General features: G+C 38.9%; 1 protein-coding gene and 1 long non-coding RNA gene across 10 annotated transcripts in view; one reads left to right on the top strand and one right to left on the bottom strand.

The window, feature by feature from the left end:
* Nucleotides 1–3,809: 3,809 nt before the first annotated feature.
* The window catches only part of LOC122833817 (dedicator of cytokinesis protein 3-like), a 154,511-nt gene continuing 135,244 nt past the window's right edge, over nt 3,810–23,076 (bottom strand). For 4 of the 9 annotated variants that reach the window (XM_044121723.1, XM_044121729.1, XM_044121722.1 and 1 more), the window contains 28 exons: nt 22,195–22,293; nt 21,930–22,024; nt 21,731–21,806; nt 21,502–21,602; nt 20,283–20,341; nt 19,954–20,102; nt 19,757–19,842; nt 19,566–19,592; nt 17,905–18,000; nt 17,388–17,448; nt 17,211–17,304; nt 16,986–17,134; nt 16,821–16,907; nt 16,524–16,628; nt 16,251–16,392; nt 15,968–16,134; nt 15,213–15,299; nt 14,164–14,343; nt 13,672–13,755; nt 12,674–12,790; nt 12,043–12,167; nt 11,104–11,176; nt 10,816–10,897; nt 10,537–10,655; nt 10,277–10,364; nt 10,064–10,183; nt 9,232–9,317; nt 3,810–8,698 (listed from right to left, as the gene is read on the bottom strand). In XM_044121723.1, the coding sequence (XP_043977658.1) occupies nt 8,018–8,698; nt 9,232–9,317; nt 10,064–10,183; nt 10,277–10,364; nt 10,537–10,655; nt 10,816–10,897; nt 11,104–11,176; nt 12,043–12,167; nt 12,674–12,790; nt 13,672–13,755; nt 14,164–14,343; nt 15,213–15,299; nt 15,968–16,134; nt 16,251–16,392; nt 16,524–16,628; nt 16,821–16,907; nt 16,986–17,134; nt 17,211–17,304; nt 17,388–17,448; nt 17,905–18,000; nt 19,566–19,592; nt 19,757–19,842; nt 19,954–20,102; nt 20,283–20,341; nt 21,502–21,602; nt 21,731–21,806; nt 21,930–22,024; nt 22,195–22,293 (3,435 nt within the window). In that variant the 3' untranslated portion in view covers nt 3,810–8,017. The remainder of the gene's footprint in view (nt 8,699–9,231; nt 9,318–10,063; nt 10,184–10,276; nt 10,365–10,536; nt 10,656–10,815; nt 10,898–11,103; nt 11,177–12,042; nt 12,168–12,673; nt 12,791–13,671; nt 13,756–14,163; nt 14,344–15,212; nt 15,300–15,967; nt 16,135–16,250; nt 16,393–16,523; nt 16,629–16,820; nt 16,908–16,985; nt 17,135–17,210; nt 17,305–17,387; nt 17,449–17,904; nt 18,001–19,565; nt 19,593–19,756; nt 19,843–19,953; nt 20,103–20,282; nt 20,342–21,501; nt 21,603–21,730; nt 21,807–21,929; nt 22,025–22,194; nt 22,294–23,076) is intronic. The other 5 variants (XM_044121730.1, XM_044121728.1, XM_044121724.1 and 2 more) reach the window with 5 other exon arrangements.
* LOC122833819 lies at nt 9,289–14,157 on the top strand. Its single transcript, XR_006371057.1, has 3 exons — nt 9,289–9,375; nt 12,041–12,139; nt 13,577–14,157. It is a non-coding gene; the product is annotated as an uncharacterized LOC122833819 (long non-coding RNA).

The following is a 23,076-nucleotide window of genomic DNA, read 5'->3' on the forward strand; positions in this document are numbered from 1 at the left end:
TATGAAAATAAATACGTGGAGTGGGCAAAAAGTGAGGACATGGCATGGGGCAGGAGCACTAGCTTCTATAAAGTAGACCTACCACCACCAGTGAATTGGGCAGTGCTTATTAGGCACTGAAGGAGCTTGAATACAGGTTAAACGTGATCTAAAAAGTTAAATGATATATATAGATTCTAGTATCAAATTTGTGAGAATGCAGGGCCTTGGAGTAAAGGATGAGCGTAAAGAGAAAGCTAAGACTGGAAATGAGGATGAGAAACTGAGGAACTATAGGGAAAAAGATTAAGGTGCAAGACGTGGAGAAAAGGATGATTTGTCTAGAAGCTGGAATGGACTGAACGAAGGCTGGGAGAGCCAGCTTATCAGCGAGGGTGTTAGAATGACCAGATCTTTATTAAGCAGAGGTGATTAAATTGATTAATGGCAATCTGGCACTTGTTGAAACGTGCCATGCAAACTAACTTGGCTTGAATCTGGCATTGATGTTGGAGGTTCTGTTCCTCCGGACGGGGCCGTGGCTTCAGTACAGCTTGGGAGTACTGGTAGTTTGGCTGACAGACCTGTAATGATGGCTTGCAGGTGCTTTATAGCAATGCCTCAGAAGCGGGACTGGAACGAATGCGCTTAAGCATGAAACCTGGGAAGTTAACAGATAGGCAGCATAAACTTAGAAGTGACTGGATGGCCTGGGAAATGATGGCGTGCGAATTTGGACAAACTTGGATGAGAGATTAAGCCTAGAAGTGCTAGATGGGACATGAGCTTGAAATGTAAAAATATGGGACAGTTCGCTGTTGGTGATGAACAGCCCCGGATATAGCAAGTTCCCGGGGGCATAGACTTACTCAGGGGGCAAAAAATGAATCTATCAAGCTGAATGTAGGTAGCGACTCAGTAACCACGGGTTTCTTATTAACAGACTTAAGGTGCTGTAAATTAGCTGGGCATCTTTTAGCTGACGTTACCTGCAGCCAACAGCATACTCTACTCAGTCAGTTACTTTGGGGGAAAACACAGCGAAGTTCTGTGTTGCTGGCATGATTATGCAGGTACGCCGCTCTGCGTAGCAGGGGCGATCTCCTTCGCTGCTGAATGAGGTGACCCAGCAAGCGTCTCGCGCTCGAGTTGTGTTTGGGGCAGCTCAGGTACACGTTTTAACAGATTAGTCAGCTGAACGTGATGGAGACATAGCTTTGTGCAGTGCGGGAGCCCCTATAGTACCAAATCAATATAAGAGTAACAGAAAATGGCCGTTCTAAGATGGAAACTGACAGGTTCCGGTTCAAAGGGTGTGGAGGGGCGCTGCTGACTCTGGGCAGGCAATACCCTTTGGAGCTCAACGAAACTCTTGGGTTGTGTTTAAAGGAAGGGAGGAGGCGCAGACTCATCAGGACAAACCAAAACTCGCAACCACACTAATTCTGGGAATTCTACGGTGTTGTCCTTTAATAAATGCTCTCTTAACCAACCTTACGAAGCCCAGTTGAACGGCTGCTAAATATCAGACATGACAATGAGCAGAATCCAAACAACCTGTAACATTAGAAAAAAAAAAAAAAGTTAGGGAGCAAACATGCCCGTCTCGGTTCATGTGTCGATCTGTAGCACTTTTCTCACAAGCAGTGGCACATAGTTGTGACGTCATTAGCGATACTAGAGTATCTTAAAGAGACGTCGTGCTATTACAGCTGATGCATTACCCATCCCGCCGGGCCTGGCGGGGAAGCAGGTAAACTTCTGAGACCAAGGATATAACCAGAAACGACTTAGACAATTCTTAAACTTAAGCTAAGAAATTAGGGTACGTGTTAAAGGTCTGGCGAGAAACCGCCGCCACATCACTGAGGTCTTTTAGTTTACTTGGTATTGCACATCTGGGATGAAACAGCAATCAGCCTTTGCGTGAAAAAACAGGGAAAATTACTGGAGGTCAAACGCCAAACGCTTATCTTTTTTAAATTGACGCTATATCCCCTTCTATTTAAAGTTACCTTAGATGGGTAGTGAATGGGACACCAACTGAATTTGATGAGAAATGAGGATGGGATGATAGCCCTGGCATAATGATTTGGTTACCAATAGGTGAAAGCACGGAGCTGACTTGACCGGTGTGACCTGGGGGGATTATTAGCCAGCTTCACATTCTATGGCACATGTCGGTTAACTACTGGGACTGGGGGCACAATTAGGCAGGAGATGTACTTTACTGCTCGAGTCAATACGGTCGCCTCTCTTTAACCAGTCGGCTGCCATGAACTGCAGAGGTGGTTGATGAGGCAGGCAGATGGAACCAAGTAGCAGTGAAAATGATTATATTTAAAGATGAATAACAGTATGACAATCCAACACGATCCCAGGCAGCAATGCTGAGTGGAAACCAGGGCTCAACGTGGGTAGCAGCAGGGTGACGAATGGACCAAGAATGCATAATTAGTGACTACGAACAGAGGACAAGAACCTGACAGGGACCTGAAACGCAGGTAGCATTGAATGCATAGGAGGTATTCGGGGAAGGAGATGCTCCTGGGGCTAATCAAGAGGAGATAGACAACGCACATGTTGAATCAGAGAAATGAATACGATAACCATGACGACCCATGAACTGAACTACGTAGCTGGGTATGCATCTGCCGTTTTTTCCATGAATGAAAAACCCTCAGTGGGAATACAAACATACTGGCGGAAGTGCGGTGCGGACATGATAAAGTTTAAGGAGTAATATATGGGGCTTGATAAAGGTGAATGACAGAAGCTGCTACTGGGTGCGAGACGCTGTAGAAAAGAGGTCGGTGATCTACTTTGGGTCACCGCTGGGAGGGATGCTACTATTTTTCATTTATTTATACATTCATTCAGTTGAAAGCTCTTAAGCATTTAAAACGCAGCCTGGGTGGCGCGTGCTAACAGGCCTGCATGTTCGGAAAGGGGATGGACTAAGATAAGGTTCTACTTTCCTAGCATTGCTAAACATGAATGAGACATGTGAGGCTACGTCTTACCCCGAAAGCCCGAGGCGGGCGTGGCGTGGAAAATCCGACAGGAGGAGCTGATGACCGGGCAGACAGCGGCTAGGCGGAAGTGAGTGAAGCTGTTTGTGTAGCTGGACCAGAACGGGACTGATGGAAAGGTGATTTGGTAATCGGCGGTGGAGAGATGTTTGGACGACCAGCTGGGAGGGCGACAGACATCGGTGCGGCGAGACCTTGGCGGCCGGCCAGGGTCTGAGTCGGAGAAAGACGGCCCAGATGAAGACAGTGGGATTATGTTACCGCTTGCCAAAGACAGGCCATGGAGTGGGTAGCGCAGGAGCGAGGAACGGTGGATCCCAGTCAGGCAAGAGAGCGGCGGGAGAAGCTGCTTGGAATGAATGAGGGCGGGGCAGGAAGTCTTCTTTCATCTGGGGAGCGTCTGAGGGAGAGAAGCGGCCGAGCACGCGGCTAATCGTCTTTAATGGTGGACATTAGCGGTGGAAGGGCGAGCGATCGCAAAGAAAGGATCTGGTGGTATAGCTGACTGAGATCTGAGGCGTGCGGCTGAACAGGTTGAGCTCAGCTGGAAAGCGCACGACGACATGGATGGCGGTCCTTATCAGCTGGGGCTTGGACGGTGATTGGACGTAACGAGTCTTGGTCCGGCGTTGAGCAATCAACGGTGATGAGCCAGAGGTTCCGGCTGGATGATGCAGGTGGGGCTAAAAGAGTCTTCCAGCTTGAATTTACGCCTAGGCTTCATGACATTTTGTTGTACAAGAAAATCAAAATACTTACAAAAAGACAGCACTTTAATTCAGAATCTTTTTTTTGTGCAAATTCACAAAATAAATTAAGCATTTCATAAAGTACATCCAAGGCAAACACACCTTTTCAACATGGGAAGACTCAAACAGAGAGAGAGTGGTATTAGAAAGTTTAATTGTTTAATTAAAGTCTTTGGCGCTTCCCCCGTTGGGCCCGGACAGTGGTAGTGGAGAGGATGCCGAAGACTGAATGGGTATTGAAGAAGTCTCAAGGTGAAGGCGGAGGAGGGGTGGAGGAACGTTGAAGCTCAGCCAACGATGAACAAGCAGATGAACAAGTGAGCAATGCTTGATGATTGGAGGAGGAGACCATCACTGATTGGTTGGAATCGAGGCGCATGATGAGATCTCTGGCTGAGTAGTGAGATGAATAGAGTCTTCCTGTTTGAATTTCCGCCTCAGCTTTATTAACCACGTTGCCATTTGCCATAATTTAACAAATCATGTCTTTTTTCCCAATAGGTGGCACCTCAGAGCTATATATAAACAAAATAAATTGAACCTTAGAACTAATAAAATGGTACATTTTCTCAAACCAAATGCTTGTAAACTTTGCAGATAAACTAATTTCTGTTTATACCATGTAAAAGCTAGAACTGAAAATTGTAGTTTGTGTCCCTGCACAAACAGCAGTGTGGTTCTCTACATTGCTGTCCCTTGAGTTCCTGTTGGATTGTGTATATTGAAATGAAATTCTTCAATAGTTCTTTTTCTTGGATTTCTATTGGCTCTCTGATCTGATCCCTTATATTTTTACTCATAAGCCAGAATTTTACTTTTCCAACATCTTTAAGTCTGTTTCTGCTGTGCAAGACTGATATATTTTTTGCACAACAAAGAAATAGTGGAAATTTCAAGAAGGTGAGAATTTTGGAGGTGAAAGGTCTAATTATTGTCATTTAAGAATCTTGTGAGTTATCATCTCAAGTATTCCCTGATGTCAGATTTTTTTCTTCTTGCTGGCTCCTTTTCAATAAAGTTTATTTGTGTAGCACATTTCAGCAACGATGCAGTGTCAAAATGTTTTACATAATAAAAACATAAATATAAAGTCACAAAATATGCCATAACTAACCATTGAGAAAACTGGTAACAAACATTACACTTTGATAAGTGCCATCATCAAAATCATTAATACACATGAACTATAAAAGGCCTCTCTGCTGAAGACAAATACTCCTCTGATGGAATCAAGAAGCGGCTCATCACGCTTTTATTTTGAAAACTGACACACAAAATGAAGCAGTCACGTCACCCATGCAATGCGAGGCCTCGTTTGTTGCCGGTCACGTGGTTTTCAGCAAGACGACACAAGCCTCGAAGCGGGGCTTCATCGGACACGCCCCCATATTACTCGGTACAAGCCTCGAAGCCTGGCTTCAGATAGCCCATCACTAGTATACTGCATTGTCTTTGTGTGAGCTTTTGTAAATCTTTGTTTCCTGTGACAGTCCCTGTGGGGGGCTTTGTATGTAAGCTTATAGTAGCCTACTAAAGTTTTGTTGTTTGTTGTTAACTTTAGGTTTTGGTCCTGTTTTGTTTAGTTAAGATCTTTGGTTTCCAACTCTGGTTTTTTTGTGGACATGGTTTTATTCAGTGTTTTGTTTTTGGTTACCACACCTTAACTTTTGATTGTAAGGGTTTTTTGTTTTACCTTTTTATTTTGTTAAACACAAACAATAAATCCCAAACTGATAAACCTTAACATCTAGGTTTCTTTAATGTTACTTCTCCTTACCCCTGGCTGAGCTGGTTCATAACACCAGCAAGGGGGAAAAAAAAGTCTGGGAAAACGTTAACAAAAATTGGTGGAAAAATTACTCCACAGTTATTGAGTCTTTAAGGTAAAGACTCTATATTATGTTGCTGTTTTACCATCAGTTTTGTAAGTCAGTCTGACATGGTAAATAATTTTCTAGGAGTTAGTTGCAATCTGTTTGCTTCTGCTTATTCATTCAGTCCATAGTACTAAATGTACATTTTTTAAGTTTCTTTACCATGAATCCCCAGCTTCAGTTTTTTTGCTCCTTTAAATGTAAAACAAATACAGCTGTCTTTAAGAGTATATTTCAATAACGTATCACTCTATGCCAGAGCAAATATAAAAGCTGCCACTGGATTTTAATGCATAAAAGTTGTACAATTGTAGCTATGTGGACTGAGTGTCAGACATCAACCAAAACTATTTCCCTGAAGTACAAAATCTACTGAGATCTCACTTCTCAGAAGAGAAATCTTCTGAGATTTATAATACTTAAATTATAAATGTTAATCTACTGGGATCATAGTTTGATTTTTAAACAGTATAAAGGAAATCTTACTTACTGCTACTGATATGTATGTCTATTTTCTACAAAAAATCTAGTACATTTTCCAGATGCAAGTTCAGTCAAAAACATTTCTGTATGGAACCTAGAAGTTTTAATATGTCTAAACCTGAGCAGCTTCATCACACGAACCCATCAGAAATGTAATAAGATTTAATTAAGTTTAAGTTATAATCCACATCTTGTTTACCTGCAGGTGGAGAAAAGATAGCACACCCAGGTGAAACTGGTCATTATAACTGTAATTCATTGAGTTTGAGTCAGTGAACACAACATGCAGGATTCTGGAGCATTTACATCAGTGTAAACAGCAACAACAGAAGCAGAACATTTTAAAACCTGATGGCAGAGCCACCGACATCTGTCACATAACATACTGATCTCTTTCCAACACTGGAGTCTTTAACTTAAACCGCAAAGCCTAAAATACAGGATATTTGTTCACAACATCTCTGTGTTAAAATGAACTATTTACAGTAGTGAAATGGTAGCTTTGAGCAAAAGTAAAAACATTATCGACAGGTCTGATTCAACTCAACTGGCAAAGAAAATACGATTCAGCATCAGGCAAAAAATGGTTAAGGTGTGATACTTAAAGTAAAACCAGGTGAACCAAACTGTTCTCAGGTCATTTCTGTGACTTTAACTATACATAACAATTGAAAAATGTAAGCAGACGTGATCATTTATCAGCAGAAACAAATGCTGACTTTAATGGTTGCATTTCCTGAACAACAGGAGCCTCAGTATTTCTGGAGTGCTTTCAAGGTATTTACTTCTGTTCCAGTTTCAGCTATCAGAAAACAAACATGCATATAAACATTACCCTGATTTAAAAGAAGAATCAGTTATTTTCATAAAAATGACTGTCATTTTCTATAAATGTCCCTCCACATGAAACTAGACACATATTTATAAGTTTAACGTCCGAACCATCTTTAGCTAAAAAAAAAAAACAAAAAACAAATCCACAGCATCCTCGCAACTTTTAGTAAAATGGGTTTTACAACTTTAAATTTACAGTCTGTGTGTTTGTGGAGCTTTTCTCCACCTTTCAAACAAACACACATTTATCAAACAGCTACTTTGGACTCAGAAACCCAACATCTTGCATATTTCTATATCAACTTTACCTTTAAAGAAAAGTATAAACTTTAAATATAAATTATATATTTAATAACTTTATATACCCTTTAATCTTAACACTCTTAGCAACTGGAAAAATACCATTAACTTCCATCAAGACCCTTGTCATTAAATGTACCAGATCAATTACTGACTCAGTTTGTTGGGCTCGTTGTTCTAAGCTTCTAAAAAAGAACTGAATCTTTAAATATTATAATTTTTCATCTGGTTCTCTGCAAAACTGTTTGCATTTTGTTAGTGTCTATTAAATACTGTAAGTAAAATTTCTCTTAAATATTATGGTTCTATGTCCATTTCTTAAAGTGCCATTCACTTAACATTATAAGAGTGAGATATAAAAAAAATACAATTCCTGGGCAAATTTTGTACTTGAAATTCCCATCATTAGAATGGAGTATATTATTATTGTAAATGAAACCAAAGTCAATAACATGATATCTGTGCAGTTTTAGGAAGTGGCAGCATTTGGAAATATCACTGGGTTTTTATACTGATGGATGTAGAAGGAAAGCTATTTCAGTTTGTACGGGGATGAAGTGAGACAAAAAGAAAATGTTCAGATATTTAGGACGAGTCACTGCGCAGAGCAGAGTCTGAGAGAAATCAGATCAGCTGAGCCATCAGTGGTTCCTGCAGGACATCTGAGGAGAATCTAAATGTTTCAGATCCAGTTTGGCTCCTGCTCTCATGTTTGTATTCAACAAGAAGCAGTTTCTGTTCTGTTTCTCCAAGCCATCGCCTGGCCTCACTCCTCACTGATGCCGTGCTCCCACGCCACCTTAGCTTGTTCATCCTTGGTTGCTGCTATTATGGGCTGGGAGATTTTGCGCGGCATTGGCCGAGGTACAGCCGGGCGTGGCGGTCCAGACTGGGCGATCAGGGGGTCCTCCTCAGGGATGCAGCCCTCTCTGAGGTATGGTTTAGGCGGCAAGGCAGGAGGGGGCTCATGGAGATGGTAGAGAGGTGGATTGTGGGGAATGTAGTGAGGGTGAAAGTGGTGGTGGTAAAACTGGTGTTGCTGCTGCAGTCCATCTGGTTGTGGAACTCCAGTGCAGCCCAACCCTGCAGTCTGAGGCTGGATCTGGTATCCCACTTGGGCTGGATTGACTCCTCCTGGGGCCGAGTTGCTGCGGCAGGGGGGAGATTTAACTCCCTCCAGGACGTCTGGCTCAGAGATGCTGTATCTGACGGGCTGATAAGGAGAGTCCAAGTCTTCCTGGTCAGTGGTCCAGGCCTGGCTGCTGGGGACGGACTCCAGGGTGTCTGTACGGCTGGCCGGGGGGTCTGAGGAGGAGGTGGCACCGCCAAAGTTGCTCTCACTGAGGGAGGAGACCCCCGAGCTGGCGCTGCCCGAGAGTGTGGAGTTACTGCCATCCAGGACGGACTGCGGACTGGTGGGCGAGGCAGGTATAGGGTGCAGGGGAGACTGGGGAGACAGGAAAGAGCTATAAAAAATGATTCACGATCACCATGACTGGGTCTGTCTCTACATTTAATAGAAGTGATCAAGACAATAAAATATACCGAATTAAAATTATTTTAAAAATGCAATTTTTGGTACACAAATGAAAAATGGACCAAAATAATCAAAGTATCTCCAGTAATGTATTTTTAATATAATGATCAAAAAAAGTTAATAAATAAAAGGAAGTTGTTTTTATTTGAGATAAAAATCCAAATTATTCACAACAGCAAAATACATATGAAAATTAAACCCACATCTGGAAAGAAAACAGAAAAACACTTGGGCTGGATTGGGACAAGAAAATCTTTGATTTCCTGTGTTGATTCTCATCTTGTCAATCTGTTAAGTTGATCACAGTTTAAAACGCAGTCACAGCAACAATTTCTGTTTAAAATAAACCCTGCACATATATTTGTGTGTTTCTTAAGGGGAGTAGACAGACAGATGTTCAAGCATCCAAACTAAATGGAGGAGAAGGAGGAGAAGGAGGGTACCTTTCTTAAGGAGCGCGCAGGGAGAGCTGGAGGGAGGTCGCTGACCTGGTGGTGGAAAGCATCAAAGTGCATCGACAGGTGTTGCCCTACAGGGGGAGACACAGCAGGACTGACTGAAAGATCCACACTCGCATCTCAGAGGAGGTAGGAGGGAGAAAGATGGAGTGGAGTGGCAGCAAAGAAATGATGAGAGAGGGGAGAGAAAAGGCAGGATGAAAGGACAAGCTGAAGGAAAACTAAATCAGAGAGGAGGTGGAGGAGTGTGTGATGAGAGGAGGGATTTAAAGCTATTTTAGAGTTGATTATATTTTCTTGGGCAAGTTAGGTCTATGAGCTGTACCAAACCAAACATGTTTATATTTTTGCACAAAATCATACATAATGAGATTGTAACGGTGCAGTGCCAGTGGAATGTGACTCAACAATCTGGATGTTTTTGAAAACATCTTTTTTAAGTGACTGGGTTGTTTTGAGAAGAATAAAATGTACAAAATGTAAATTTTCATAATTGATACCCTTTAAAATAGGGACAGTTTTATTGGGATCCTACTTTTCCACCTGTAAAATATCTGATTCTGAGTTCACCTTCCACTTTTCTTTTTAACTCCTTTTTATGAGGCTAATTTGTTATCCCAGTGTGGAGCATCATAAAGATAATCACAAACATACTGCAGAAAGACTGGAAGCTTTTATTTGGAACTTCAACTGCAAGAGTACAAGTTGAAATGTTGAAAGAGCATCATGAACATCAAAAATCGGCATCCACAAGTGAATCACTGAAGGAATACTCAAGTAAATGAACAGACAGATGGATGCAGCCAGAGCTTCATACCATGAGGAATGTTCCGGGGTGGAACTGGTGGAGCCATCACACTCCCAACATGGGAGGAAAGGAAAGGCAGGGCCTCCCTGGTACCGCTGTCCAAACTCCAACTGCTGGGAGTGGTCAGAACTGCAGGAGACACAGACACACAGGGGCTTAAAATAGCTGGACCTGTGTTTAGATTCATTCATATTTTACAGAGATAAGTGTATGTTTGGGTACCTTTCTCAGCCACAGAGAGGTTGGGGTCACTGCAGGGCTTACAGGGACCGATCACCTGATGAAACAAGGCTCTCTGAAAGTTTGGTGGCTGAAAAAAGCCAGAGACCAATGAAGGCAACCACATAGATACGACATTGTCTTAGTTTAAGTACCTTTTGTGGCCAAAACCCTGAAACCTGAAGCTAGGCTTCAGAGGTGTGATGTGAGGCGACATAAACTTTGGTTTTTAAATGAGCAAACCATCCATCCTGCCTTTGTACCTGTCCATTTTCTGTGATGTTGGAGTACATGGCGCTGCTCGGCCTCTCTCTGTGGGGCGGCAGCAGCATCAGCATCTCTCTGTTGTGTCTGTATTTGTCTGGCAGAGAAGGAGAACCCACTGGAGTCAGAGATGAACAATTAGATTAGAGAGAAGAAAACAAAATGTCACAAATATCACAAAATACAAAACTTAAATACATAAAAGTTTTTTTTCTGTTGGTGAGTGGGATGAGGAAATCTCTGTTACAACAGTTTAGTGGTGTAACCGAGTTGCTCACCTCTCATTGTGGACGGGGTGGAATTTATCATCTGAGATGGAGCAGAGTGGGTGGAGCTAAGACTGGAAGAGGAAGGACTGGCCTGCAGAGAGAAATGAACACAGTTTAGATCTAAAATACTAACTACTGAGCGAGAAATTGATGTTTTCCTGAAACAGTAGATTAGTATGAAGCTAGTGTGTTAAAATGATTGAAGGGAAAAATAGTAACATCTGCTAGTAAACCTTAAGCATTGCATCTGCAAAAAATAAAGGTCACAGCACTGCTGTATAAAGAAACAAAACTGACCTGCATGCGATAGAAATCCTCTGGATGCTCCACCAGCATGCCGTCCGCCAGGATCAGCAGGTTTCCTGCCTCACTGGAGTTAGAGGAGAGAGAAGGGGAGGAAATGCGAACCGGAGTCAAAACAGCAATGGGACTGGGAGAGGGAATAAAACCAGGAATATTATAAATAAAATTAATAAAAGAGGAATTGAGTTAGGAATAGTCAGAAGGAAGAGGAAAACGCACAAAAGAGAGAGGAGCCATGCAGATTGCAAAACAAAAGAAAAGGCAAAATAGCACAAAATATTCATGCAAATAATGTGAAAAATTAAAATAATCAGCAGTGATCAGAACATGCAAGGAGTCAAACGTAGAGTGACATCAATTGGGAATGAAGACAGAAAGAGAAAATGGTGTAAGTTCAGGAAGTGTGATATGAACAGAAAACTGCAGAAGATTATAAAGGAGAAACAGCAGATGGAAACAGTGAATAGTAATTAAAGAGAAGAAGCTTTGTGTCTTGAAAAAACTGAATTTCTTCAGTGTAAGCCAATAAGAACAAACTTGGCCTACACTGAATCAAATGCTACATATTTTCTTCATACTGTAAACAGCTATGATGGTGAAAGAATGACTACAAAGAAGCAATAAAGCTGAGAAAGTTCACACCTCTTCCCACCCATGCACGACAAGGTTTGATACTAGGCTAAAATTTCTTTGACCCTCCTTAATATTATTGTTTTGGCGATTATTCATAGATTGGAGTTTTGCTGTACCTCAGGCAACACTATTGACCTTTAACTTAATTATTTTCTTACAAGCTGAAGCTGAAGACCTACAGTTACTCTGGAAGAGGATGTGACAACAGGGTTGTCTGACAGATGAGTTACAGTGCTAAAACTCACTCAAAGATAATCTAAAGCTGAACTATTTGTGTGTGTTCATGTGTGCGGTGCAGACCTGTGTCGGTGCACGAGTTTGAAGCTCTCTGGGCTCATCGGGTTGTGAGAGGCCAGGATCCCTCTGCTGACTCCAGAACCAGACTTATCAAAACCAGGTGGGCCCTGAAACGCAACATAGAAGCCCTGCTCCGATTATTCATACTGATCCTTCATAAACACACGTGTTCTGATATTAAGATTAGCAAAAAATACATCAAAAAGGCTTTTTAGAGACATTCATGGTTAAAAAATACTGCTGTTTTGGTCTGAAAAGGCAGAACCTTAACACCTGAAAGAATCATTAATAAATTCAGGAGGTGAAATGTTCAAAGTTGAAAGAGTTTAGACTCAAAGCAGTGAAGTCTTTTCTTCAGGCAGAAGAACATCCTCTTTGAAGAACCATCTAATTAGGCTCCTTCAGCGCATTGATTCATCCTCTATGATATGATAAAAGAAATCTTCCTCCAGAAACAGGCCTAAATCAACATAGTTGATTTAGGCCTGTTTCATCATATTAAGGCTTGTAAAAAGCTCACAAAATTACTACTGAACAATAGTTGTGGCTCAGATTCTCTCTTTATATAATTTCTTCCAAGCATGGATGATAAAAGCTTCACATATCAAATTTAAAGCTCTTCTTGTGCACTCACATGGCAGAGGCTGCTCCTCATCATCTGGAACTGATCAATCAGCTTCTTGTGCAAGGGACGCATTTCTGGGTGCACCAACTTCTCATGTACAGCCAAGCCCACCCCTAGTATGTGAACCTGTGTGAAAACCAAAAGAAATGTTTTCTTAAGTGAGGAGGAGTGATGATTTCTTTCTTAGCTACTCAAACCTCAAATATCTGTTCATTTACTCTCAACAGATATCTTTACCCACGTATTAGAGATTTCAAAAGTATTTTCAAAATGTTAAAGTTGGTTCCTAATGGGAATAAAATTATTAAATAATAAAATATTATTTTCCCAAAATTACTTCCAAATCTCAAATTGAGTTAGTATTTTTGCTAAATGGCCTTAGACAGAGTAGCATCCTAAACTCCCTCTAAGTATTTGGCTGGAATATGACCTTCCTTTCAGAATACTGAACATTTAGCAGGTTAATCTGGATTCTTATTTAAAAATGACTTGATGTGATTTATTATATTATATATGTTGCTTGTCCTACATCTCCAAATTAGAATCAGGTTTGTGTGCTTAAACAAGGTGAATTTAATCTAAATATTATAATTTAATCAAAAATTACTATTGGGATAAAATAAGATGAATAAGTGCAACTATTCATAGTTTTCACTGTATCACTAGTCTTTGTGACAAATTAATTGTAAAGATTTATCACTTTCTGTTCTAGTTTTTGAGCCCTCTTCAAATCCAATATCAATAATAGCACATTTTTTTATGTATGGAGAAAAGGTTTAATTCATCAGAGTAGCTACATTAAATCTAAATACTTTATTCTGTGTTGAATAGACATCTACAGCTGATGACTTGTTTTATTTTGTTTATGTGTTCCAATGTAAATGTTAAACTTTCATGTTCTTTCTTTCCCAGGTCTTTCCTGAAAATGAACGGCACTCCCTGATTAAATAAAATATAAGGTGGAAAATGTTTGACGTTTCACATGTAAAGTGTGGATCCTGTGTTACCTGCTCCTGCATGAGGTCTTTGAGTTGTGTGATCTTCTCTGTGTCTTCAGGATGGCTGGTGATGTACTCCTTATCAAAGAAAGCCTGGGAAAGGGAAAAAATAGGTTTAGATTACTGCTAATATCTGCAATTAGCTGAATATATTTTTATAACGCTGTAAAAAGTCTTTGTTGTTAAATTACAGAATCAAACCCACTTTCATACACCTGCACTAATAAGTTGTACACCTTTCACAGATTCAAAATTAAACCCATTATTTCAAAAGGTGGTTAGAGGATCTTAACAGCTCATGTTCTTCATATTAACACAAAGATTTCATTTGGACTCCTAAAATAAAAAGAGCCAAAAATAAAACCTGAGGAGGAAGACTTCATGATAACAATGAACTCTCATTACAGAACAAAGATAACAGGACATTATGTTTAATACAGAGAAGGACTCATCAGAAGATGAGGATTAATGTTCATTTTAAGTTTTTTTTTTTTTCTCAACCTCTTGATATCTGGCGATGCCTCCATTCACGGCAGCGTCGATGACTCCATTCAGCGTCATGCTGAGCAGGTTGATGTTCCCATGCAGCTGCTTGTGTTGGTACTGACTGATCAGAGTCCGCAGCTCCTGGTTCTTATTTTCCACCACAGAGATGGCGTTTTCCAGCGGACTCACCTCCACCTGCAAACAGCAATGCAGTTAGAGAAATAGATATGGATAAGAATAATAAATAACCAAATTATTTATGACTTCCTCATAATTGATCAAGTGTCACACATACAGATAATCCTTTTGCTTTAATTTTGTTATACATATTATTTGAGGATAATTAATTTTCAAATTTCATAAATTTTCACACTTGGATTTCTAGATTTCTTGGACAATTTTAGGATAACTTTTAACAAATAGATACAAGGTTTCACTATAATTTTTTTCAAAATCTTAAATATATAAACAGCAAACACTAAGAAAAACTTAGCTGTATTTACTAACTATACATAAAAACATATGATAACATTTAATTCCTCTTTGGGATCATTACAGTATTTTTGAATTGAATTGAATGAGACATATCAGCCCAAAGAGTTCATTTATATAAAAAAAGTACAATTCCTATGTTGCATCACTTGAGCGGTGACTCTCAAAGAAACCTCTATTGGCACTGGTGATGTATAGAATATGTCTACTCTGAAAATGTTAAATTCAAGCTGGAGATAAACCTTTCACTTCTAGAAAATGGGAAAAGGAATGAAGTCTGAAAATACAGTATAAAGATTTTCATACAAAGATGCTTATTCTGACTTGTGAAATGCCATAGCCAAATACCATATTTGTTTAAAATTTTAAATAGAATAGAAACCCTGATTATACAGTTTCACTGCACAAGTTCTTAAAATGTTAATTTGTGCTGTTATAATAACTGTAAACAATGTAGCCTCCTTTGAGTTCACGGGGTTTTCTATAACAGTTATCTAGAACCATTAAAATGAATTGTATACATAAATAATATGACAAAAAACTTGCACAGTAAATACATTTAATTCACTCACCAGTTCCCGCTTGTCAACCTCAAACCAGCGTGAAATTCCAGGCAGCGGATGAGTCAGGATCAGAGTTGTCCTTTCAATCCAGAGACTCTGAAAAATAAAACACACACATTAATTCTAACTATTCTGAATCTACAGAGCTCTAGTTCAAGCCTAATTAAAAACAATGCATTGAAAATAGTGCACTAAGCCTTTTCACCTGCAATAAGAACAATTTTTCTTTTTTGCTTTTTTACTGCAGGAGTACTGACACTTGTACCGTGGCAGCGACTGACACCAGCTGAAAATGTGTATGTCAATAGTGTATTGACTAAAAGGCTAAATATAAGTTTATCAAGCAGTCTGTATTTGTTTTATTTATAGCCCATCCTGTTTGTATCTGTGATTGATTTCTTTTTTTGGGGGGGGGCGGGGCAGGGGGTGTGCAAGGCAAAGTTTTATTTTATTTTTTTACATTTTGGTTGTTAAAAAAAAAGAAGATTCTTTGTCATTAAAAATTTTTGATAGCACTTTATTTGAATGGATGTGCACAAGACTGACATAAAACTGTCATAAAATTGTCATTATTTACCGAATTATATTTTATGACAACAGTCAAACATTCATAAAGACTCCTTCATGTTCATAGCAGGTGTTATATCATGACAATGTAATATAGCAATGTTATGTCAGTCTTATGCACATCCCTTCATATAAATTGTTAAGAAATATTTTAAGAAAAAACATGTACATACTGCAATAAACTCTTTTGTGTTCACCTTAAACTCATTATCTCTGTCTTTGGGTCCTTTGTGGAACGGCCGGTCGTAACGAAATCGCCGAACGTTGTTCACCCGGTAGAAGCTCTTGATGCGGTCTGGAACTCTGTCCATCTGAAGGACAGTGACACTTTCTGGAACTGGTGTCACAGCATAGATCTGGAGGTCTGAACCCAGGAGGTAGAGGTCAAAGATCAAATCAAACATGGAGTTCACACTTAGATGTTGGTAACAGTATTTGTAAGAAATGTGAAGATGCTGAAGTGTTTAATCTGAAGGATACACTGCGCATCACACTGCAGAATGGCCTCATCTGGCTGATTTGGATGCTGCATTGCAATAGCTTGTGGGAATTCTCCCAGCATCCTTTGCTGGAAGGCTTCTAACCTCTCATAGTCATGGCCACGGCAGACAAACTCTTTGTTCTGTTGTGAACAAACAGAAAAGTTAGTGTTGCTGTTCCAGAGAAAATGCACATCTTTCCATACAAAATCCCTTTAATCCTCAACTTATTTAAGCATTAAAATCATTTCATCCTTCTAAATATTCAACTCACTCGGAGGAAGAAAGGAAACTTCCTGCCGTAGAATCCCACCCTGAAGAACTCCGGCTCCAGACGCTGCTGCTCCATGATGTTGTCGTAATATGCTGCTTCCATTTTCTTCAGACACAAAGCAAGAAATATTTACACATATCTCACATAAAAAGTCAAAAGAATGAAAGATATTGAATTACTCTACTAAAATATAAAATTGTAAAAAACTAGCATTGTGACAATAAGGATGCAGTCTCAGTATATCTGGTATTTAAAACTGAATCTGTTAATTATGTCATGGTTTGTGTTGGAGCTCACTCGTATCCAGCTAAGACTCTGGTAGTCGTAGAGAGATTCATACTGGAAGGCCAGTTCTCTGCACAGAGGAATACCGTACTCCCAACACTGGAGGAAACACAGAGCATTGAATTAGTTTGAATTAGTCTCTGATCACTTTTGCATGGACTGAGAGTGAGAACGGACCTTTCCCTTGTTGAAATAGTGGATAACTTTGCGGCAGAGTCCTTCCTTTCGGTGCCACTCAGTCTGAGCAGGATAATGAAGGAACTCTTTAACTGGTCGCTCGTCCCAGTGCAGCAGCTCCCAGTACAACAGCAGGGTGAATGCAGCCTCTGCACCAATCAAATAGCATCAGTAATGCATTTTTAAGTTTTCATGTGTACACATGTTGGTTAGACTTTTTTGTACCAGTGTAGTTCTCAGCCTGCAGATGCATGTCACACAGTTTGTGGATGTAACGGATGTACATCTCCTCTTTGTTGATTTCAGACTTGTAGAAATTCTGCAGAGCAAAAACAATCACTCCTCTTACTAGTAAAAAAAAAAAAACATACAGAAAAGAATATGAACTTGACTTAGTCTTACAAGAAGGTTCACTGTGCAGCCAATCTTCTTGTTTTCTGTTTCATCTCCTTTCATACAGTCCCTGAGAGAAATTATACCAGGATTTAAGGTCAAACCTACTGTACAATAAATCTCAGATTTCTCTGGTGTGCTGTTTACAGTGCTCTGTACATCGATTACAAAAAAAGTTATTTTAAAAGAATGTATTACTGTGTGTAGTTAAAAACACAGTGCCATTGGCCTGGGGCAGAGGGGGGCACAGGAAGTGTTATGGATGAGTGAAAAAAAAAACTAAAAACAGTTACACAAAAGTGTTTCACTGTAAAGATGGTTTATAGTGTGTTTTGTTGCAACCTGAAGTGTGAAATAAACTTCAGTGGAGTTTGAAAACAAAATATGTGTATAGGTTTATGTCTGGTTGAATGATGTGTGTGCCCAGTTGATTTTTTTTCTTTTTTGGTTGGGATTATATTGTACTCCATAGGGGGGCCCAGAAGAAAATCTTTGGGAACAATTGCTATGATGTAACATATTTTACCGGTAGTCCAGTAGTCGCTCCATTAACCGCGTGACCGATGTAACAAATGAGATTCCTGTCTCTCTCCACGTCTCCTGCTCAATCTTCTCCAACAGACTGAGAAGAAAACATGTAAGAATCAGGTAGATGTGTAAAACATAAACTGTTGTGTTTTACAGGCTGGCGACACAATTAGCAACCTGCTTATCATCATCCAGACTTATTGATTTTAGGAAATTATTTTACATTTAAAACTCAATCATAACCTACCAGCAGATTTAGTTTTTCAAAATGTTTGCATGAAGTTGCACAAAGTAAAGTGATTCCCAGAAAGTCTAGGTTTAGTAATTAATGGAAAATCAAAGCAGATTTCAGTTTATTTTCAACGGTGTTGAACTCAGAAAATGTTGTTGTAAAGCATGTTTGGATGTGTATGTATTAAGAATAACACCAATTTTTCTATTCTGGATATTAAAAAAACAAAGCTAAATGTAAAAGTGACCAAAGTATGAAACATAAACAAACTACCTAACTAGCTCTTTTATCATATTTTTAAGCAGAAAAGTGATTTAAAACCACAATATTTTGACTTTTGTGTCAAACTTAATAAAACAAAAACCTCTAGCAAAAACAGATGATTTGTAAAGGCAATATCTGGAAATCTCCTACAGTGATCATAGAACTTTTTGTAGAGATAAAGTTGGATAAAATTGCAACAAAAATCAACAAAGTAGAAACAGTTGTTTTTTTTCCACAGAAGTAAAGAAGTAAGAAAGATGAACTTCGCCTCAACTACAGAAAACACTTTCTCTGTTGGAAACATTTTTTGCTCTAGGAACTAAGGTTTAACACAAGGAACCTCAAACAAAGCTGACAGCCTGGGGTAAATGTCCCAGCTAACCTTCCAGCCAGAGGTGGATGTGACTGTTGTATATTAATACAACGTTTTTCAAATAAGAAAAGCATTTCTGTAAAAGCAGCTTTTACTTTTTATGTGTCCTCTGTCAGTACAAGCTTCAAGATAATGGACTGTTAGACCACAGTTATAGTCTGATTGTGTTCATTAGTATTTTAATGAACATGTTTTCTAACTACAGAGGAAGAGTTTAAATACCATTTTGTCAGCTACATTACTGAAGCTACAGTTTAAACCTTTAAAAAGTAAAGATAGTATGATTATGTGGAGAAAAGTGAGACTTGCATAATCACTGTATTGTTTGGTAAAGTGAAGTATTCTGGTGACTCATGTGCCTTACACCTCAGTGTAATAATGCTGGTCAGAAATGGAGCAAAAACTTCAATCTATGCTGAGATGCTGCAGGAATTTTAGTGCTTTACATTTTTGTCAAACGTGTCCATTTAATTACAGTCAGTCAATTATAGTTGAACTAAGCTTGTAAAAAAGCGCTTTTTAATCTCTTCCTAGGGTGCAGCTGTGCTAAGTCTTTAAGCTACTAACCTGAGACATTTATAAATTAAGAAAATTATATAAAATTGTTGATGCATATCATTTTTGTCTTCTTTTTTGTTTGCATTACTCATAGTCTTTCATCTGTGCTGATTACACAACACTAAGCTCTCAGTTTATAGACTCACACCACCAACATGCAGACATCTTCTGGATAACATGTTTAAACTTTTAATATTAGCAGCATTGATCTCTGTATATGTGATAAGGTTACCTGGGATAGGGCCCAAACAGCTGGGTTCTAGTCCCGCAGCAAAGAGCAAAGCAAACAGCAGAGAGGAGTGTTAGAGCAGAAGAACTGAGAGTTAATTTCTTTTATAACAGAAGGAGAGTAAGAAAGAACGGACAGGTTTAAAAACTTAGCCAGGTGGGAGTTAAAGCACAAACAAACTCTGTGTTCCTTACAGCAACCCGAACAGCTCTCTGTAGTTCTCGTCGCCCTTTCCCTCCGACACCAAACTGTCCAACTTGTCAATTAGTTCAGCTTCCACCTGAACATTCAAAGAGAAATAAACTAACTCTCTGTGTGCACCTTTATGTCAGAGCAGACCTGTGTTGTTTCTCGGATATGATCATGGGATCATGTACATGTATCTGTGTACCTGTTTGAAGTTTCCATTTTTGCGCTGCTCCCAGTCCATCATGTCGTGAAAGATCGGGATCATGATGTTCCTCACCTCCACCTGAGGGACCAGCGTCACTCCGAGGAACGGTCCGATCATCCCAGGAATGAAATGGATCTTATTCTCTCCTAAAATTAACACATATTTTAAAATCATCTTCAATCAGTGAACAATTTATTCTATCAAGTGCAACTGTAGTGAAAAAATTATGAAAAACACATGTAACTCACATATGAGTTAGTAAAAGCTGCAGGGAAAAGATTATCAATGTCCATTTAAAAAAATATGAAAAATAAAATAAACCTCACCCAAGTTCTGCCACATGTTGAAAAGTTCATAGGTCATCATAACTCTCATGTCGCCATACCTGCAATGAAAACAAGACTGCTATTAATTAAACCCCAATTACTTGCTGGTTTATTTAATCAAATCCTATTTCAAATGCAACTCAGAATGTTGCACAGCATAATGCCTGACATGTATTTTTGGCCTAATAATCTTATATCCTATAAATGGCATCTTTTATACTAAATTGTCTTCTTGTAAATAAAGATAGAACAGGAACCTGAGCTTGGGAATACACAACAAAATAGTTAAAACTGAAAGCAAATTTTAGTACATACTTCTTTACTGTGGGTACATATAAAGAATCATTAAGAACAAACATTTTCCTGTGCAGTTTGTGTTTTTGAGCAGTTTTCATTTTTTAGAAATGATATGTAAAATATATTCAGCAACATGTTTAGTTCATGAAAGCTAAAATTAAATAATCTTGTCTAAAAGCTGAAGGGATGGTAGTGGTTTTTCATGTGATTGGATAAAAAGCCAAAAAGCAGAATGAAACAAGCAACACCACTTGCAATACCCAGACCCTCCACCAGAGGGTAGAAGAAAAGTTCTGTGGTCAATGCTACAGCAGGTTTTTGAGAAATGTGCTAACTCAGAGGTGGAGGTATCATAATGTCTATCAAAAATTATGTTGGTAGAAGATCACATATTTTTTCCATCCTTATAAATAAAGTTACACAAATTCCTAATTATTAGTAGTTTGCCCTGGTTTAATTTATGTGACAATATGTGTTACATAAAACTACCTGCTATGTTGGTGATCCCAGGTTACCTGTGCACCAAGCATAGAGAATAGAAAATTGAGCTAATTCGTGGCTTCAGCCCAATTTTTTTTTTTCAAATTGTGTTTAATGCCACAGTTCACAGAGATGTTCAAACTGGATTTATTAACTGTTTTCTTTCACAATATTTGAATTGTTGGAAACAGAAGTGAAGAGAATTGGAGAATCAAACTAAATGTGGAAACAAATTTTCCACCTTGGAGAAAAAAAAAGATTTTACCACATCAATGAAGAGTCTCAATAAAGTTACACAATTGATGCAGCTCAAATATGTGAATATCTGCTTTCAGCGGGTTGAAAATATATGTACAACTGCTGTAATGTTTCACATTGTGTTTTAATTTTGTCTCTTTTTTTATTAGAACATAGTTTGACTGTGTTGTGTGAATCTTCTCACTTGTCTAAGATCTTCTTCCTCTTAGCAGGACTCAGGTTCTCCAGCTGTAAACTCGGCTGGTTGATGTAGAGAACGGCCAAACTGAAGTAGGAGTTCCACACCTGCTTATGCACAAGCAATAAAGCACAGACTGTTCTTTAATACTATCCTACTTTGAGTTCTGTGTAAATCGATTTAAATAAATGTTTCAGTATGAGTTATCCTCATAGTAATATTTAAATGTGTGCACCTTGAAGTCAAAGTCTGTTTCAGCAAAGTTCTTGTGCAGAGCAGGAGCGAGTTGCTGAGCTGTGGTGAGGATGATGCTGCAGAAAGTGAGCACAAATATGTTGTGTTAGTGGCTGCTTGGTTTTGTTTCAGGAACTGATATATATTTATTGATATTGATATATGTCTCCACTGTCCAGCAGACTATTTTTGTCTCTTACTTGCTGGTGAGCAGCCTCATGATGTTCCAGTCACGAGGAAAAATACTGAGCTTCATCAGATTTCTAAACACACACAAAATCTTCAACAAAAACTCCTGGGGGCCAAGAAAAGAGACGTGTCAATGTTGCTCAAACAAAATCATTATTATTTTATTGCCATGAAATTTGAAATATTTCAACTTCTTAACAGTTTGACTCGTCTTTGCTGCTGTTTGCATCAGATCTGTCATCACTAACATGACTGCAGGATGATTTTGTGTTGTACCTTGAGCTCGTCCTTGCTCTGAAAATTCTCCATCATGTGTTGAAAGTGGATATCAGTCATCTGGCGGAGAAGCGAGAGGAGGCAGGAGACGTACTCTCCCTGCCAAAAAGAAAGACAGGGACAGACATGTGAGCCAATCACATGGAAGCTGTTATCACCATAGCAAAGAACCAATCAGATAACAATAAGAGGCTCTTTTATGAACAAAACAATTGCCAAAAGGTGTTGGATAATAGTAACTATTCTCAATCAGGTCAAATTTGAAATGAACTTTTAATGTTCCAGAATGAATGGAAACATTTGTTCAGTTTTCAGAAAATCAGTAAAGATGATTCATTAATTTTCTGAGCTTAATGCAACTAATAATTTGTTTGCTTTTGTTATCCTGGCTTTGCTCTTCAATGCTATGGATAATTTTAACAAGATGATTTTATTCAGTTTGAGATCATAAAAAGGAACAAAAGGAGAAGGGAACATTAAAAGGTTCAGGCCAAGGAATGAAAATGAAAACTAATTGATAGGCATATAATAGTCAAATGTCAACTTCATAAAGTTTTTATTTGTAAACAATTTTCAAATATATTTTACATCCATTTTGTGAAGATCTTCAAGAATTCCAATAAAAAACATTAACGCTTTTGTTTCTAACATGACATGATGTAAAAAGTTTAGGGGGATGAAAACTTTTGAAAGTCTGTAAAATAGTTAGAGGATGTGGGGGAGAGCACAAGAAATATTTTCAACACTTTTAATGCTAATAATGCCACATGCAAGCATTCCCAACAAGGCCAAGCAGTTTTTGCCAGAAAACTAATATGATGGCATGTGAATAGTGATTGGATGGATTAGGACAGGGCAATATGAAAAACTATTTAAATCTTT

Source organism: Gambusia affinis, linkage group LG07 (genome assembly GCF_019740435.1).
Source record: "Gambusia affinis linkage group LG07, SWU_Gaff_1.0, whole genome shotgun sequence".
Lineage (NCBI taxonomy): Eukaryota > Metazoa > Chordata > Actinopteri > Cyprinodontiformes > Poeciliidae > Gambusia > Gambusia affinis.